Source organism: Crocuta crocuta, unplaced genomic scaffold, assembly GCF_008692635.1.
Source record: "Crocuta crocuta isolate KB4526 unplaced genomic scaffold, BGI_CrCroc_1.0 scaffold271, whole genome shotgun sequence".
NCBI classification, from domain to species: Eukaryota; Metazoa; Chordata; class Mammalia; order Carnivora; family Hyaenidae; genus Crocuta; species Crocuta crocuta.
The window spans coordinates 5,107,940-5,127,054 of NW_027527824.1; the positions used below are offsets into that span (position 1 = coordinate 5,107,940).

The window sequence follows — 19,115 nt, forward strand, 5'->3', positions numbered from 1 at the left end:
AAGATCCAAGGATTCATAGCTTAATTCTGCACCATCGATGCTTCTCACCAGAAAACTCCAAAGAGCTGACATAACTTGTAAGGATATCTGAGTATCTTACAAGACCATTTTGCAGAATCATTAAAGGTTTTAGCCCTGGCAGGATTCCTAGGTGAGAAAGGGCAGCTATTTCATATTCCCTCCTCACTTTGGTTTTTTGTCATGACCTCAACCAGACTCCTTTTGAAAGTAATCACTTATTTGTGAACACAAACCCTTTTCCTTTGCTTGGTCTCATTTCTTTTCTTTTCTTTTAATTTTTTTTTTTTTNTCGGACGCTTAACCGACTAAGCCACCCAGGCGCCCCTCTTTTAATGTTTATTTTTAAGAGGGAGAGACACAGAGTGAAAGCTCGAGAGGGGAAGAGAGAGAAGGAAACACAGAATCTGAAGTGGGCTTCAGGCTCTGAGCGGTCAGTTTAGGGTGAGGCAGAGCTCCATCTCTGGAAAGGTGAGATCGTGACCTAAACCAAAGTCGGATACTTAACCAACTGAGTCATCCAGGCACCCCTGCTCTCATTTCTTGAGTGGCTTGGACAAAGAGACCCACCACCAGGCAGTGGCCTGTTTTAAATCCTTAGGCTCCTCTCCCTCCCACTTATTTCTTTGCTCTCCTTCCCTTCGCATTCCTGCTACTTGGAAAGGCAGTGAGGCAAACAAGGCCTCACACTTTAATAAAATGTTACAGGGGCACCTGAGCGGCTCAGTCGGTTAAGCAACCGGCTCTTGGTTTTGGCTCAGTTCATGATCTCACGGGTTCGTCAGATCGAGCCCCCACATCCAGCTCTGCACTGACAGCACCGAGCCTGCTTGCTATTCTCTCTCCGTCTCTTTGCCCCTCCCCACTTGTGCCACCCTCTCCATCTCTCTCTCAAAATAAATAAATAAACATTAAAAAAAAATGGAACAACTTAGCCATCCTCTCTCTAGGATGGGCACAAAGTGCAGGGTTATTCCCTTGCATGACTGGATGTTTTTAAAATCTGGGTGGGAGATGACACTCTAAATTTTAATTGATAATTTTTTTAAAAAATTGTAAGGGGAGCCTTCTTCATAATCTCGAGAATAGGCTTTTCACACTTCTCTACAACCTTCCCATCGGCTGTGTGGAAATAAAGACGACCAAAGGGGACCGGGCTATTTATTCGGAGCCTGCTAGGCGAGAGGCCGCCACCTTTACTTAGTTTGGGAGACTCCAAAGCAGGCAGCGAAAACAAGGGAAGGCTTGAGGTGGGCTGTGATTGGCCGTCGTGGGCCTGAGAAGCCGGAGGCGGGCTAACTGGAGGCGGCGCTGTTCTGTGATTGGCTCGGGGAACATATTTGGCTTTCTCTGATTGGCCGCGCCTTGGAAGCGGGGGCGAACACTGAGGAAGCTGGCAGTGACCGAGCGCAGCTCGCTCTGGACCCGTCACAGCCGAGGCCACGGTCTGGCTTCCCGAGCCGATTGCCGCAGAGGCGGAGGGTCGGAGTTTTGTTGTCGCACACGGTCTGGCCATTGTCCCATACGGTCCCTCAGCTGGGGGAGACCCAGGTTTTCCTTTCCCCTTGACCTAGGAGGAAGCTCCCCAGCTTCAAATTTTTTGTTTTCGCTGGGACAAGCCAGCGCTCCTGACGTATCAGGACCGGACATGTATGGGAACAAATACTGAAATCTCTTTCTAGTGAGGGTCAGGCCGAGGGAAAGAATCGCTCTCCTTCTGGTCCTACTGCCACGAGAAGGGACTCCAGCAGCTTTCCCTTCCTCTTGTACAGGCCGGCCCCCCCCCGCCGCGACTCCCGAGCTGGCCTCCCGGGGTCGGGCAGGTCGCAGCCCCGGGGGCCCCCGCGCGCCCCCGTCCGCCCCGTGCCCCTTCCGGTCCCCACTCCCGGGCGCACGCCGACGCCTCCGGGTCCCTGGTTCCGCGCGTTCCTGGACGGAGGCCCCCCGGTCCTGCAGCAGCCTCCGCGGTCCGCGGGGGACGTCAGGTCAGCTCTCCCGTCCCCGAGTCGCGACCGGGACGGCTCGTTCTCGGAACGAGTCCTTGCTCAGGAACAAGCAGCGACTTCTCTGGTCACGACCCCCGATTCCCAGTGTCAAAGGGGCGAAGGCAGGGTGGACTCTTCCCGACCACTATGTCCCACTCATTTCTCCAGCTGCGGAAAAAGCCAGCCCCTCTTCCCGCTCAGGAAGGAGCTCGTATTGCCCCCTCGACTCTGCGTCAGCGGGGCCCCCATCTGTGTGAGAGCGCGGCCGTCCATTTTCTCCTCGGGGAGGTTCCCTGGCCTGCGTTCCTTCGGCCGCGAAGCCGGGGAGGCTGTGACGCCGCGGCGGGCGCGGCGGCGGCGGAGCCNCATTTTGGGAGCTTCGAGTCAACAATAAAGGACCGAGGGTGCCGAGCGGGAGTGGCCTCGGTTGGTAGGACTCGGGACCGAGCCGCGGGGAGTGGGGTGAGGTGGTGGGATCGAGGTCAGCGGTGCGGTCGGGGTCGGGAGAAGCCCCCCGGCCGGCGTGGGGGGCGCTGTGAGGCGGAGGCCTGAGGCCTGGCCGGGGCCCGGGGAGGAAGGCGGACGGCAGCCGTGTGGGGTGGGGGCGCCTGAGAGGAGTCGGATACGGGAGTGGCGTGCGCGGCGGGGGCCGGAGCNCGTGGAAGTCGAGGGGATGTGGGACCACCGGGGCGGCAAGGACTTCGGGGGAGGGTGGAGGTTATAGGGTACGAGGCAGCCCTATAGGGGGCGGCAGGGACAAACAGTGTCGGAGGGCTCGCTTCGGAAGAGGACCCGCTGCTGCTTGGTTGGAGGAAGGCCTCGTAGGTCGGTAACAAGAGGCTGATTACGGAGCCCCCGAGTCGTGGAGGAAAGGAGGGGCTTTCTGACTTCAAGGGTTACTCTTTGGGGCCTTACAGGGGGAATCCCTATTGTTTCCTGCCCGCAGAGTTGGTTCCTTGCTCTTGTGGCGCAGCTGCGATTACAGGGCCCCAACCCTTTTGTGTTTATGGTCACGGGGGGCTCACTTGAAGTATTGTGGGGGTTTTGGGGGGGGGGTACTGGGGGAGAGAGAAATTATTGCCCCACTATTACGGAGCGCAAATCATTCGCTTCTTTCCCTTGTCGCTCCACTCCCTTTTCTCTCCCACGGCCCCCTTCTCCCTTCCGAATAAAACAGTCCAACTTGCAGACCAAGCTTAGTGAAACTGCGCTGCATTTGCAAACAAAAGCCCTTGTCTGAGATGACGATACTGTTTTGGGTGTGAAACTGTCAATTGCTAACTACAATCTGGGAAGTGCTGTAATTAACTCGGCAAGGGGCTCCTCCCAACTAGTCTACGTTTCGTTCGTATTTTTGAAAATGCAGAATGTAACTTGCAGGTCTAAATTGGGAAGGGGTAGGAGGAATATTTCCTTCTCTGAGACAGAAAGCTGCAGTGCAGGTTTCCGTTCAAGTAAGAAGGGAGTACTAGTTACATTTTGGATCTAGGGAGATGGGAGGTCTTACGTGCTGGAGGAACAATAATGGTACCTTTTAATCTTTAGAGGCAGCCTTCTTCATCGTCTTAGTGCTTTGCGACCAAACAAGTCTCGTGTGAACTCCATGATATTGTGGATCATAATATAAACCTGTCAGTACAGGAAACTGTTCAATGCCTTGAAATGAAATTAGGTGCTGTTAACCACGGTCTGATAAGGGGTCAGATTCTAAGCGACTTAGAAATATACAGCTTAGTGTATGTAATAATCAGGATTTGCTGGTCAGCAACTTTATTTTTAAAAATTTTTTAAAATAAAATTTTAAAAAAAATTTAAAAAGACATAACTAGTTGTCTTTTAGAAAAGTTTATTGTTTTTGAATTCTTGGTGTTTGGCAACAAAGTCAACACTAATTAATAGGTGTATTTTTGGTAAGAAATACAAAGGAGTTTTAAAAAGAACCCAGCAGAGCAGTCCTTGATTTTCTGGGCTTTGTAAATTGTTTTGTTTACTACATTGTAAAATAAGAATTCAATTCGGGCAATAATTTAAAACGGCAGAGATTACCCAGTTCTTTTTTAAAACTATTAATTAGTATTCTAGATTTCTTGGAAAGTTTGGTTAAAGTTACTAGTGTATTTTAGTCTTTACTAGATTTTTAACATAGGCAATTTGCTTTTTGTGTTTTTATAGATGGGTATATTTAATAACAAAGTTAATATTTCAAGTTAGGATATACTTTTGAAGTGTGTTACTGGAAATGTATGTGACTAATAGTTTTTTAGTATTAAATTTTATTAAGGTAGCTAAAGATTTTCTTGGCTGTTTCTCAAGCAAAAGATTGTGACGTGTAGACATGTCTGTATCTCTTGACTGCTTCAGTTATAATTTTAAAGGACAAAGCTTAAGAGAAGAAAAGAATTTATTTTTTTTCATGAAGTTCAACTTACATGGTTGAAATTAATAGAGGCACAAATGTGGGATTTTCTTCCTGAAAGCATAAAGTTAAGTCAAAAGCTCAATTTCAAGAACTCTCAGTTGATGTCGGAAATAGGGAAAAAAATATACATGGTCTTGCCTTGTTCCAAGATATGTATTGGAAATTTTACTAATTTTACAATTAGCAAAATGTGTGATACTTCTTTGAGTTGTAATGCAATTAAGTGTAATGAATCATTGACTTTTAGAGGTGTCAGGGACTTTTAAAGAATTCATGAGGGAGGAAACTGAAGGGAAGAGATCATCATTTGACAACTAATGCTAATTTAATCACAGTATCTTTCTACCTGATCTTTTTTGGGTTGCTTTGAACTGACAAAATGTTTGATATTGGTCTCATTTGGCTTGGTTTTTTGAGGCAGTTAATCTTTGTGTGTCTCTCCTAGCACAGCTAGTTTTGGTCTAAGTATGTCTGCATTTTTAATTCTTCAATAGAGTGATTTCGTCTAAAGGGGTTGTTTAAAAGGCAAAGTTTTTTTCTAACTTTCCTGTGTTTGCTAACTAAACTTTCTCTTTGTTTCAGATTGAAGTGAGTGAATTCAGATACATAACTCAACCTTGTTAGAGGGCCTTTTAAAAAATAAAAAGTTGATTCGGTGCATGAGAGCAAGTTACTGCTGCTTACCGTTCAGAGACTTACAGGTGCTTGCCTGCATTGCAATAAAGGACTCATATATTGAGCAAGACTTATATTTATCTCTTCGTTTTGGAGAGCCTAATAAACTGTTATTACAGTTTCTCTACTGACTTTCAAAAGTTTTGAAGTTTGAAAGAGACATCTTTACAATTAATACAGCATGAGCACGGCCAGAACAGAGAACCCTGTTATAATGGGTCTGTCCAGTCAAAATGGTCAGCTGAGGGGCCCTGTGAAGCCCAGTGGTGGCCCCGGAGGAGGGGGCACACAGACACAGCAACAGATGAACCAGCTGAAAAATACCAACACAATCAATAATGGCACTCAGCAGCAAGCACAGAGTATGACCACCACTATTAAGTAAGTGTTAGAATAAATACGCTTTGGGAGACCGAGGAGATTTCTTTTTGTTACTTTGTTGTTGACTACTTTATTCCTTTTTTTTTTTTTTTTTTTTAATGTTTTATCCATTTCTGAGAGAGAGACAGCGTGAGCAGGGGAGGGTCAGAGAGGGAGACACAGAATCTGAAACAGGCTCCAGGCTCTGAGCTAGCTGTCAGCACAGAGCCCGATGTGGGGCTCGAACCCACGAACCGCGAGATCATGACCTGAGCTAAAGTCAGGCGCCCCTACTTTATTCCTTACTTAACATTTTGATTGCAAATAGAGGACAGATGACCTTGTATTATGGCCAGTGGGTATTTTTAAGTTTATATGACTTCATTAAAAATTTTTTTTAAGATTATATTACTTTTAGTTTAGTATTGTTTTAGATAAAGTTTTCTCTTTTTACACATACACAATATTGCAAACAGTTATATGTCATAGGGGACTCAAGATTTTGAACTCTTGGAAATGTGTATCTCTGAATGGTCCCAAGTCCCTTTGTTGACTCTAAAAACTTAGGAATCTCATCTTAACTGCAGAACTTTTTTTCTTTTAAATCTGCTGTTTGTCATCTAAGTGTACACTTTAAATTATTTGACTGATAACTATTAGTCTAGAGATTCAGTTAATAGAAAACATTAATTTGACTCTTGACCCCATTTTATGTTTGGCTTTATTAAGAATCTAGCCATAGAGATTGATTTACTCTCTTGAAATCTTCATATGATGAAACTGTTTCACGGAACTAAAGTGTATGTTTTATCACAACCTAGATCTTCTCCATGCCTAAGAAGCACTTCCTAAAGAAAAGTAGCCTTTCAATATCCTATAGATGGTTATTGGTATGTGATTTGCTAGTGACCTGTAAGAATTAACTTCCAGGGGCACCTGGGTGGCTTAGTCAGTTGGGCGTCTGGCTTCGGCTCAGGTCATGATCTCATGGTTCGTAGGTTCGAGCCCCGCATTGGGCTCTATACTGACAGCTAGCTCAGAGCCTGGAGCCTGTCTTTGGATTCTGTATCTCCCTCTCTCTCTGACCCTCCCCTGCTCACTCTGTCTGTCTCTCTCAGAAATAAAAAAAACATTAAAAAAAAAAAAAAAGAATCAACTTCCAGTGGAATTGATTTGGTCATTGAGAGAATTGGCATCAGTACATATTTTGGTCTGGTCTTTTGGCATATTTTATTATTTTTAACATGAATGCTTTAATTAGTATAGAAATAAAAAATAATTTCTAAATTGTAGTTTCTCTTGACAGTATGAATAGGCTAGCAAAATGTAGGCTATTTTTTAAACATAAAGATGTGTTATTGAATTATTTTCTACTTAAATTCTGATTTGAGACAACAGTAGATTTTGCTTTCTCTTTTTTGCTTATCCCGGGGTTAATGGTTACTTTTTAATTCTGGGTTCTTTGTTTTTAAGTTTATTTAAAAAATCTTTTTTTAATGTTTACTTTTGAGAGAGCGAGAGAGACTGTGAGCCGGGGGAGGGCCAGAGAGAGCAGGAGACACAGACTCTGAAGCAGGCTCCAGGATCTGAGTTGTCAGCACATAGGGCTTTAACTCAAGAACCACGAGTTCATGACCTGCGCACTGAAGTCGGCAGCTTACCAACTGAGCCACCCAGGCGCCCCTAATGTTTATTTTCAAGAGAGAGAGTGGGAGAGGGGCAGAGAGGAAGTGCAACAGAGGATCTGAAGCAGGCTCCCCTGACAGCAGAGAGCCCAATATGGGGCTCAAACTCAAGAACTGTGAGATCATGACCTGAGCCACCAAGGCGCCCCTATTCTGTGGGTTCTTTAAATCTCAGTTTGTCATCTCCCTAATGAAGGTTTCTAGATCCCATCATTGTCTCCAGCAATCTTTTAATACTTATCTCTATCACTTATTTTCTCATTTTCAACAGTTTGGGGTTTTTTTTTAATCTCCTAAGATTATAAGTTCCTTGTAGAGTGTCTTCCTTGTTAGAGTATCTTAAATTATGTAGGACCTAGCTTTAAGTAAAATGGCTCCTCTTTCTAAATCAAGACTCTTGAGATGTTTTGGCGGCTCTGATTGTATAAGAATTGCTATAATGAAATCAGTGAAAACTTTATTTTGAAGATGACACAATTGAAAGCATTGTATGCTTTACTGACAATTTTTTTCCTGTTAGATGCTTTGAGTGTAATTTGAGGTTTTTACCTGACCAAAAAGAGAAATTTATTTTATGTGTTTCTGTTTTGTGATTTCAAGCATTCTCAGCAAAAAAGATAGGGAGATGTTCATGAACAGCTAATGCTGAGTTCTTATTTTGCCAGGCACCGGCAAATGCTGAGTGCTTTATATAAATTACTTGCTATAATTCTTTTTTTTAAATGGTTATTTATTTTCAGAGCGCATTCAGGAGTGGGAAAGGGGCTCAGAGAGAATCCCAAGCAGGCTCTGCACTGTCAGTGCAAGCTGGACACGGCTTAATCCGAGGAACCATGGTATCGTGACCTGAGCTGAAATCAAGAGTCTGACACTTACCTGAGTGAGCCACCCAGGCACCCCCATTTGATGTAATTCTTAACCCACTTTATATAGGAGAGAATTAGAGGCTTAAAAAAGTAACTGCTGCAATGTCACAGAAATAATAAATAGTAGAGTCAGAGCTTGACCTGGTTTGAAACTAAAATTTGGAAACTTTAGAGCTCTTGGTTTTAACTAGTCACCAGAAGTTAGAAACTCAGTGCTTCCAGAAGACTGTGGCAGATGAGAGGGTAGTTACTTGGTCTAACTAAAGGAGTCTGCTGCTTGATTTAAGCTCCCAGTTATTAAGCTTTTTCAAACTCTTGACATGCAGACATTTGGAACTAGTGTTACTAAAGCTTCCAGTTTTTTCAGGAAAAGCCAGAACGTGGACTTTCATATGAAATCTTCTAATTTTTAAACATTGGCAACTAATTTAAATTGAAACACACTACATATATCAAAACATATGGGTTTCCAGTTTTGACAACAGTTGCACTATATACTACACTGCTGCTCTTAAGAGGAGGGATGCCCAAGGGTGCCTGCGTGGCTCAGTATATTAAGCATCCGACTCTTGATTTTGGCTCAGGTCATGATTCTGGAATCAAGGAATTGAGCCCTGTGTTGGAGTGGAGTCTGCTTAGGTTTCTTGCTCTCCTTCCATCTCTCCCTCCCTTTCCCTCTCTCTCCCTTTCCCTGTCTCTCCCTTTCCGTCTCTCTCTCCCCCCTCCCCCCTCTCCCCCCCACTCTCNCAAGTGCCTTGTTCCCTTCTCTCTTTTTAAGGTTTTATTCACGTAAGTAATCTCTGCACCCAACTTGGGGCTCAAGAGTCACATGCTCTTCCAACTGAGCCACCCACAGTACCCCTGCCTTCCTCCCTTCTATTTTTGATTTTTTTTTAAATTCTCTCTAGATTGTTGTTCTTTTGGAAGAAGAGCAGTTTTTCTAAACCTGTTTTTTTCTCTTAACTATATTCTGAAGTAAATGGCAATGTATTAAACTTACTGTGTTTATTATAATTGTGGTGAATCGTGTTTGTATTATTAGAAGAGTGATGCTGTGCATTCTCATGCTTCAGTTTTTCCTGTATTCTCTGTAGACCTGGTGATGACTGGAAAAAGACTTTAAAACTCCCTCCAAAGGATCTAAGAATCAAAACTTCGGTAAGTTGGTTGTAAAATTCAAATGGAAAAATGATGTGGAAACTCTAAAAGTGATGTAGTTCCTTAACAGGTGCTGTGTGTTTACTCTGAAATAGGTTGAAGTGGTTGAAATTATATAGATTCTGTATGATGAGTTGCCAAAATTTTTCACTATTTGAAGGTATTCTTATTAATACAGTAATGTATGCCTGTATATTAAATACTGGGTTTACATATGTGTATTTTGTCTAACTTATGTAATACTTTCATGATTTGCGAGGCATTTTCTCAAAATTCTCTTTTGCCCCCACCAACATAGTAAGATTTAGGTTAGTATTAACCCTATTTTGTTGTTTAATTTTTTTTAATGTTTTATTTATTTCTGAGAGAGAGAAAGAGAGGCAGCGTGAGCACGGGAGGGTCAGAGAGAAAGGGAGACAAAGAATCCAAAGCAGGCTCCATCCAGGCTCTAAGCTAGCTGTCAGCACAGAGCCCAATGTGGGGCTCAAACCCACGACCCCGTGAGATTGTAACCTGAGCCGAAGTCGGACACTTAACTCTCTGAGCCACCCAAGCGCCCCAGTATTAACCCTATTTTGTGGATGAGAACAAGGAAGGTTGAAAGGTTAGTTCCAGTTAGGGGTGATTTTTATCTCTTAGGAGACCTTTAGCAGTAGCTAGAGACATTTTTGGTTAACTCATCTGGTTAAACTCAACTGGGGGGATGCTACAGGGCATCCCCTTACAACAGAATTTTCTGGCCCAAATGTCAGTAGTGTTAAGTATGAGAAACCTTTATTTAGGATACAGTGTTTGTAGACAGTGAGTGGTGGGAGCTAGGGTTTGACCTCACATCTTGTGATTTGTAATTCATAGCATGGTACTTAAATAGAAATAACAGTATTCTACCAGTTCTCAGAAGAAGATAACCACAGGGTGGCCTTTCCCCAAAACAATTTATTTTATTTTTTAATTAAAAAAAAAAATTTTTTTTTTTAATGTTTCTTTATTTTGAGAGAGCGAGAGAATCCCAAGCAGGCCCTGCACTATAAGCACAGAGCCCGACATGGGCCCCGAACTCACAAACTTTAAGATCATGACCTGAGCTGAAATCAGGCAGCAGGCACCCCTCCCCAAAACAATTTTTTTTTAAATTTTTTATTTAAATTTAAATAATTTAAATTTGCTTCAGAGAGCAAGACAGAGCATGGACAGGGGAGGTGCAGAGAGAGGGAGACACAGAATCTGAAGGAGGCTCCAGGCTCCGAGCTATCCATGCAGAGCCTGACGCAGGACTCAAGGAATTGTGAGATCATGACCCAAGCCGAAGTCAGCTGCTTAACCAACTGAGCCACCCAGGCTCTCCCCGCACCAAACAATTTTTAAATGCCTTGTGTGTATTAAACAGTTGTTATTTTTTAGGAATACTTGAAATATAAAGATCAAGACAACTAATTTGCATATATTTATAATTCAAATGGGGTAGATAAAAATAAGTCTGAAGCAAACTCAAGCATACTAACTGCCAAAGGAACACAGTTGTACTTTATTATTTTGTTGTTTTGTTTTGTCTGCATGAGTAGGATGTGACCTCCACAAAAGGAAATGAGTTTGAAGATTACTGTTTGAAACGGGAGTTACTGATGGGAATTTTTGAAATGGGCTGGGAAAAGCCATCTCCTATTCAGGTATGTTTACCCTTTTTATCCATGTGTGATATCCATGTGTTAATGCGTTAGGTAGTCCATACTTTTTGATCTGTGTGGATGATACAATTAACCAACACTTTTGTTTCATATACACATGCACATACGTACTTTCTCTGAACCTTTTAAGGATAAGTCACAAAATCATGTCCCATTGTGTAGCAACGTGGATGGAACTTGAGAGTGTTACGCTGAGTGAAATAAGTCAGGCAGAGAGGGACAGATACCCTATTTTTGCACGTATAGGAGGATTAAGAGGAACTTAATGGAGGACCATGGGGGAGAAGAAGGGGAAAAATAGTGGGGGAGAGGGAGGGAGGCAAACCATGAGAGACTCTTGAATGCCGAGAACAAATGGGCTGATAGGGGAAGGGGGGGTGAGAGGGGGTGATGGGCATGGAGGAGGGCACTTGTGGGGTTGAGCACTGGGTGTTATATGGAAACCAACTTGACAAACTATTTAAAAAAAAGAACAAAAGCATGGCCCATTGCCTGTAAATATGTCAGTGCGTATTTCCTTGAGAATAGGACGTTTATTTATTTATTTTTTAAAGTAATCTCTGTGCCCAATGTGGGGCTTGAACTCAAAACCCTGAGATGAAGGGTAACCTGCCAACTGTGCCAGCCAGGTGCCCCTAGGTACCTATGTGAAACTGTAGTATAGTTATCTTTGGTCAGTTTAATACAGTATTAGTATCTCATCTATCATTTGTATTCTAATTTTTAATTGACTCTAAAATATCCTTTATAGGATTTTTTTTCTTTTCTGTATAGGATGCATTCTAGGATCAGGTATATTACAAAACTATATTACATAGTTAATTATGTTTCTTTAACATTTTTTGTGAGTGTTTCCTGNCCAGGCGCCCCTCAAGCTATTCATTCTTAGTCAGGATACTGTAGAAGTCATGTTATGGCCTTCTCAAGCTACCACATTGGGAGGTATACACAGTGTTCTATTTCTCAACAGTGAATTTAATTTTGATTACCCTCTCAAGGTAGTGCCTGATTTTTAAAAAAAAAAATTTTTTTAATGTTTCTATTTCTGAGAGAGAGAGAGAGAGAGAACATGAGCAGAGGAGGGTCAGAGAGAGAGGGAGACACAGACTCTGAAACAGGCTCCAGGCTGTGAGCTGGCAGTCAGCACAGAGCCCGACGTGGGGCTCGAACCCACGAACCATGAGATCATGACCTGAGATGAAGTCGGACGCTTAACCGACTGAGCCACCCAGGCGCTCCTAAAGTTTTTATTTATTTTGAGAGTGTGTACACATGCATGAGCAGGGAAAGGGCAGAGAGAGGATCTCAGGCAGGCTCTGTGCTGTCAGTGTGGAGCCCAGTGCAGGGCTCAGTCTCACCATGAGATCATGACCTGAGCTGAAATCAAGTTGGACACTTAGCTGAGCCATCCAGGCACCCCTAATTAATTGCTTTTTTCCCCCCTTAAAACTAATAAGCAGCCTATGGGGAGCACTTTAAGACCATGCAGGTATCTTATTCTTCCATCAAAAAAAAAAAATGATTTCTCTCTAGTCTTAGTATATGTTGGTGATTCTTGCATACTCTCATCTTTACTCTGGTGGGTTATGATGAATTTCCAATAATAGTGCTCCTTGCACGTTTGGCCTTGTGAAGAAGAGCCTTCCCTTTTCATGTAGCTACATATTATTAGTGTGGACGTATGAATTTTTTTCCCCTAGTGGTATTGTTGTGGTCAAATTGTCCCATTTTTGGCTATGGTGAGCCCCTTCAAGCTGGTTTCTGTGTTTTTGTAATATCCCCCCATCCTCCACCCCTGCTTTTTTCTGATAGACTATCTTTTGGAGCAATTTTAAGTCCACAGCAATTGAGCAGAAAATAGAGATTTTGCATAAACCCCGGTCCCTACTCCTGCATAGTTTCCTTCATTATCAACATCCCTCACGTGAATGGTACATTTTTTATAACTAAGGAAGTTCTGTTAACCTTACCCAAAGTTTGTAGTATGTTTATAGTATGTGTTAGTGTTCTCTCTTGGTGGTGTACTTTCTGTAGGTTTGAACAAATGTATGCTGACATGTACCCATCACTATAGTATCACACAGAGTAGTTTTACTGCCCAAAAAATCCCCTGTGCTCTGCCTTTTCCCTCCTCGCTCCCCCCTCTTTTTCCTTGAGTGCTTCCTTTTTGGTATATCATGATGTCTAGTTTATCTGCAGCTATGTTGTCCCAGCCTTGGAATCAGCCACTTCTGCAGGGAGCCTTGATTATCAGCGGGACAATAGTATTAGAGACTTACATCTGAGTACTAAGTGCACTCTTTTCTCCTTGACTCTTTGGGTGGAAATGTGTATGTGCACACATAAAAGTGTGGACCTAAACATGCATGTTAATTGAAACTTTTGGATCCTGGCTGCAGTAAGGACAAACCCTGTGACAAAGAGCACTTTTTCATTGAGCAAACATGTACTGAGTGACCCAGAAAATGTTAGATGCTGGAGATGTTGTGATGAACAAGACAGATAGGGTTCCTGCCCTCAGAGCCAGGTGGATAAGACCGCTAACTGTACAGATAATTTCAGTGTGCTGTAATAAGCCCTCTTCTAGTTGAAATTGTGTATATATGTAGCCATTAAAGAAGGACGGAATAACCTGGAAGAAGTGATCCATATTCCAAGCAGAGAACACTGGGATAGCGATTCCCTAGGGATTCTTATCTTTGTGTGCCTTTGTGGACAAACTAAAGAGGTTTATTGTGGCTGAAGAAAGTATCAAGGTTATATATCATCAGATAGCAGTTTGAGTACATACATTAAAAATATTTTGGAATTGGGGCGCCTGGGTGGCTTAGTCGGTTAAGCGTCCGACTTTCACTTAGGTCATGATCTTGCGGTTCGTGGGTTCAGGCCCCGCGTCGGGCTCTCTGCTGACTGCCAGCTCGGAGCCTGGAGCCTGTTTCAGTCTGTGACTCCCTCTCTCTGACCCTCCCCTGTTCACGCTGTCTCTCTCCTAGAATTCCTAATTCCCCTCCTAAGTTAATTATTTGAAGTCTCTCTCTAATCATCAGTTTCCTGGCCTATAAAGTTGATATAATAGTGTATATCATAGAGTTGTTGTGAAGATAAAGTGAGGTAATTCATGATAGTATGCTTGGTATAGTGTCTAGTAGATGATGAATGCTCTATTATTGTTATGGGTTATTATTCCATATACTTGTTTTATGAGAAAAAGGAAATGGCAGGAGGCAAGAAGGAATAAATGCCCCTGCCTTCCTCAAAAAAGAAAAATAAAAAAACCCAAAAGATTGGTTCATTTAGGAGACCTATTTTTTTGTTTTTTATGTCTTTTTTATTTAGAGAGAGAGAGACAAGTGGGGGAGGGGCAGAGAGAGAGGGAGATACAGAATCTGAAACAGGCTCCAGGCTCTGAGCTAGCTGTCAGCACAGAGCCCGACATGGGGCTCGAACCCACGAATCCTGAGATCAAGACCTGAGCCGAAGTCAGATCCTTAACCAACTGAGCCACCCAGGTGCCCCGCCTAGGAGACCTGTTTCTTTTTCCTTTTTTGTTTTTTTAATGTTTTATTTATTTTTGAGAGAGAGAGGCAGCATGAGCAGGGGAGGGTCAGAGAGAGAAGGAGACACAGGATCGGAAGACGGGCTCCAGGCTCTGAGCTAGCTGTCAGCACAGAGCCCGACATGGGGCTCGAACCCACGAATCCTGAGATCAAGACCTGAGCCGAAGTCGGACGCTTAACTGACTGAGCCACCCAGGTGCCACTAGGAGACCTATTTCTTAATGGATCCTTGCTGGCTCTGTTTCCCACCTTTGTATTATAATTTAAAATTGACTTTGTATTTTTTTAAATTGTGTATTTATTTTGGGGTGGGGAGAAAGGGAGAGAAAGAATCCCAAGCAGGGTCTGCGCTATTTGTGTAGAACCTGATGCAGGGCTCAGTCTCACAAACCATGAGATTATGACCTGAGCCAAAATCAGGAGTTGGATACTTAACAGACTGAGCCACCAAGGCACGCCTAAAATTGACTTTGTTGTTTGCATCTAAGTATTAATATAATATACAGGCAGTTTTCTCTCTAGCCACTTAACCAGTTTCACATCTAGCTTTTTCTATAAAGTAAAAATAAGTAATCTTCCTCACAGGGTTTTTGTGAGAATCAAATGCAATTTGTAAACAAAATATTTTGACATAGCAAAGCAGTGTACAAATACAGAGTATTATTTTAGATGCTCGGGACCACCATTCACATTTTCTTTTTCTTCACTTATTTTGCCTGAGAATCTGTGGAAAATAAGATGGTCCTTAGAATTATTCAGTTTAACAAACCATAAAAAGATTTTGCAACAAAGAAATTTAGAAACCCTCTATTTAACCTCATGCCTGGCTGCCTTCTGTTTTGTTCTTACCTGCTTTTTCTCTCTTGTTGTCCAGTTGTTTTTAAGGTTTTCTATAGTACTTGGTTTTACAGTGTTGTCCAGACATTATTTCCCCAAAGACAAAAACCTTTTTGATCAGATGGGTGTCATCTGCATTTGAATCTTTTTTAAGACGTAGTGAAATTTTGTTGGCTATAAGATTATTGGGCAATGAAGCACTTAAAATTACATCCTCAAAATATGTAATACACATTCCATTCCTGACAGGCTGGAGCCATATATACTACAGATTGCTTCCACACGTCTTTCTATGGTGCAACCATCTGTGACTCTAGATCTAGTTCCGAATGCTATCCCCCAGAGCTAGCATATCTATGCCATTCTAACAGCATAGCTTTATAGGAGCACAGACTTCTTTGGAAGGCCTAAGAATCCACTGTTTTATTCTGCTTAACATCGTGAAGTCTTACAGAGTCAACTCTTGAACAACAAGGGTTTGAACTGCATGGATCCACTTATACAGACTGTAAATGTATTTTTCGTAGGAATTTCTTAATACTTTCTTTTCTCTAGCTTTATTGTTTATTTACATAGAACATACAAAATGTGTTAATTGACTGTTTTCCTTACCAATAAGGATTCCAGTCAACAGCAGGCTGTTAGTAATTGTAGAAGAGTCAAAAGACTATGCCATGATGTGGCGGGGTGAGGGGTAGGGGGTCAGTGCCTATAATTCTCTCATTCAGGGGTCAACTATTAACTTTGAGATGGTTGAAAATGATAGCTCTTACTGCTTCCAGGCCCTGTGTATCACCTTTGGAGACTTTTTAGATAAGATAATGATGAAATGGCAAGTAGTACATTATTGAAGGAAACGTGTAAGTTCCTTATTGCTGGCAACAAAATTTCTCAACTCTTTTGAGAAAATATTTTGTTAGCCAGGTCTAATAAGAATAGTTTTTTGTTGATAGCTAAGAATTACAGCATTCTTAATCCTTTGCAAATCATTCCTCTTGCTAACGTGGATTTCTTATGACTCTAGGAATTTTTTCCTAAATTTGTAGAAAAGTCTTTAAAAGCATTTTCTCATTGGCTACTGTGGTAAAATTGGGGTATGTTCCTTAAGTTAGAGATATTTTTGAAATTATTATCTTTCATATTCTCTTTTTCTGGGTAGCAGTAGATACCTATGATATCCATTGCTATCTTCTCCACCATAGTCCTACTATCTTTTCCCCTGAAATTAATATTCTTTTTTTTTAAAATATTTTTATTTATTTCTAGGGGAGAGAGAGAGAGACAGCATGAGCAGGGGAGGGTCAAAGAGAGAGGGAGATACAGACTCTGAAATAGGCTCCAGGCTCTGAGCTGGCAGTCAGCACAGAGCCCGACGCGGGGCTGGAACCCACAAACTGCGAGATCATGACCTAAGTGAAAGTCGGACGCTTAACCGACTAAGCCACCCAGGCGCCCCGAAATTAATATTCTTAAGGTCCTCTGGCACTAGGAGGTAAAAAGAAGCAGCTACTCCAAAAGCAGCTAACTGGGCAATTTTCAGCTTTTTTTAGGTAAGACACTTTGTCAAATGCCTCTCAGTACTAGGAAATTGGGAAGTATATTGTGCTTTGGTTGTAGGCAACAGAAACCAACTTGGGCTAACTTGATCAAAGGGGAATTTATTGAAAGAATATCAAAGGAGGTCACAAGAGTGAGAAAAGTCTGGAGAAACATACTTGGAATAGACCAAGAACTGAGGCAGCTGTGAAGGGCTTAGAAAGCTACAAATTGTTATAAGATGTACTTTAACAATTTAAATTCTTAAAAGGGATCATGGAGCTGGCCAGACCTTAGTTGATGTCTCCTGTTTGGCTGAGAAGGTTGGCTAGACTATCTGGTGGGGGTGGGGAGATGTAATTCCTTACATGGAAGTTAGAGTGCTACTGGGAAAGGGAAAATGGATCCTAGGGTAACCAAAACACAACAAAATACTTAGTGGATGACTCCCTAAACCTTATAGTGGAACATGGACTTGGAGAAGTAAGGTGGCAGAATCAGACCTCAGATTGTGGGGTTGTTATGGTTTTTTGGTAACTTGATTAAGATACAAATCCCATATCACAATTCACACATTTAAAGCATACAATTCAGTGGTTTTTAGTATATTCACAGTTGTGCACCTGTTATTAACAATCAGTTGTAGAACATTTTTATCACCTCAAAAAGAAACTTTAGCAATCTCCCTTTATTTTCCCCTAGCCCTAACCAACCGCTAATCTACTTTCTGTCTCTGTTTATTTGCCTATTCTGAACATTTCATCTAAATGGAATCATACCATATGTGGTTTTTTTGTGAGTGGCTTCTTTGACTTAGCATTCTTTTTAAATGTTTTATTTATTTTTGAGAGAGACAGCGTGAGCAGGGGAGGGTCAGAGAGAGGGAGACACAGAATCCGAAACAGGCTCCAGGCTCTGAGCTAGCTGTCAGCACAGAGCCCAATGCAGGGCTCGAACCCACAAACCATGAGATCATGACCCAAGTCTGACACTTAACCAACTGAGCCACCCAGGCGCCCCTTGACTTAGCATTTTTTAGGGTTCATGTTATAGCATATATTAGTCGTTGCCTTTGTATTGGTGAATAATACTTCCATTGTATGGCTATACTACATTTGGTTTATTAGTTGATAGGGTTCTTTTCCCCCACTGTTAGCTATTTTGAGTAATGCTGCTGTAAACATTCATGTACAAGTTTCTGTGTGGAGATGTTTTCATTATAAAACAAAAAGTACCTAACTTGAAAGGATCTAAATAACAAAGTATCTGAGTGTCTAGCACACAGTAAGTTTTTAAAGTTTTTAGCTTGTTCCTTCTTTCTTTTCTCCCTGGTAGCTCTCATGATTTCCTCTTGGGTTTCAAAGCTGTCTGAGCCTGACTTGAATTCTCTTTCTTCATATTAACTAATCTTGTTAAGAAACAGTGTTAAGAGACGGTGTGGATGTGCTGAATTCCCTGCCTGCTAATCATAATGGCCACTATATGGGGCAAATATATGTGTATTTTAAAGACTAGCTTACTTTGTTTCCAAAAAAAAAAATACTTTAAGCAGTTTCTATAGAGCATAAACCCCTACCAGAGAGTGCAGGGGAACAGAAGTCAGTGGCCTTAATCCAGGTTAAAAGGTGAACCCAAAATGGGAATTAGGATACACCTAAGGTAACTCTAACCTGCCTCACTTTATTCAAAAGTTTTATTCTCTGGAAGAACTTAACTACAAGGGTGCTGGGGTGGCTCTGTCAGCTCTTGATCTCAGCTCATGTCTTGATCTTAGGGTCATGAGTTCAAGCCCCGTGTTGGGCTCAGCTCTGGGTCTGAAGCCTACTTAAACAAAATAATAATATAAGTGAAGAACCTGGCTCAGAAGTCATTGGGAGACCCTTGGAGACCACCTAACCTTTTATTCTGCTCTAGAACTGAGTAATGTGCAAGTAGCCTACTTAAAAACTATAGAAGATGGGGCACCTGACTGGCTCAATTGGAGAAGTATGGGTCTCTTGATTTCGTGGTTGTGAGTTCAAGCCCTTCGCTGGAGGTAGAGATTACTTAAACAAACAAACAAACAGAAGAAAATGAAACCGTGGAGGTAATAGGCCTCTAGAGCAACTGAAGATTAACAGTTGACTCAAAGTAGGAGATTAAGACCAAAGGATCAAAGCCAAGGATTTTTTTCTTTGACCTGCTTTAGTGTGATAAGCAAACTGCTTAATGCTGGTAATAGGAAGAGAGGAATTTTTTGGTTTTAGAAATTAAAATTTTTAGTGTTAGAAATGGAAGTGTTCTGCTCCTCCCTGTTTTATATCTGTTTTCCTTCTTAAATTTCTCTGCGTATAT

General features: G+C 42.1%; 1 protein-coding gene across 3 annotated transcripts in view; it reads left to right on the forward strand.

Annotated features, from left to right (window-relative positions):
- Positions 1–2,369: 2,369 nt before the first annotated feature.
- Positions 2,370–19,115, forward strand: part of DDX6 (DEAD-box helicase 6) — a 32,222-nt gene continuing 15,476 nt past the window's right edge. Inside the window, exons 1-4 of one of the 3 annotated variants that reach the window (XM_077777157.1) lie at positions 2,370–2,433; positions 5,005–5,478; positions 9,103–9,166; positions 10,729–10,833. In XM_077777157.1, the coding sequence (XP_077633283.1) occupies positions 5,279–5,478; positions 9,103–9,166; positions 10,729–10,833 (369 nt within the window). In that variant the 5' untranslated portion in view covers positions 2,370–2,433; positions 5,005–5,278. The other 2 variants (XM_077777149.1, XM_077777165.1) reach the window with 2 other exon arrangements.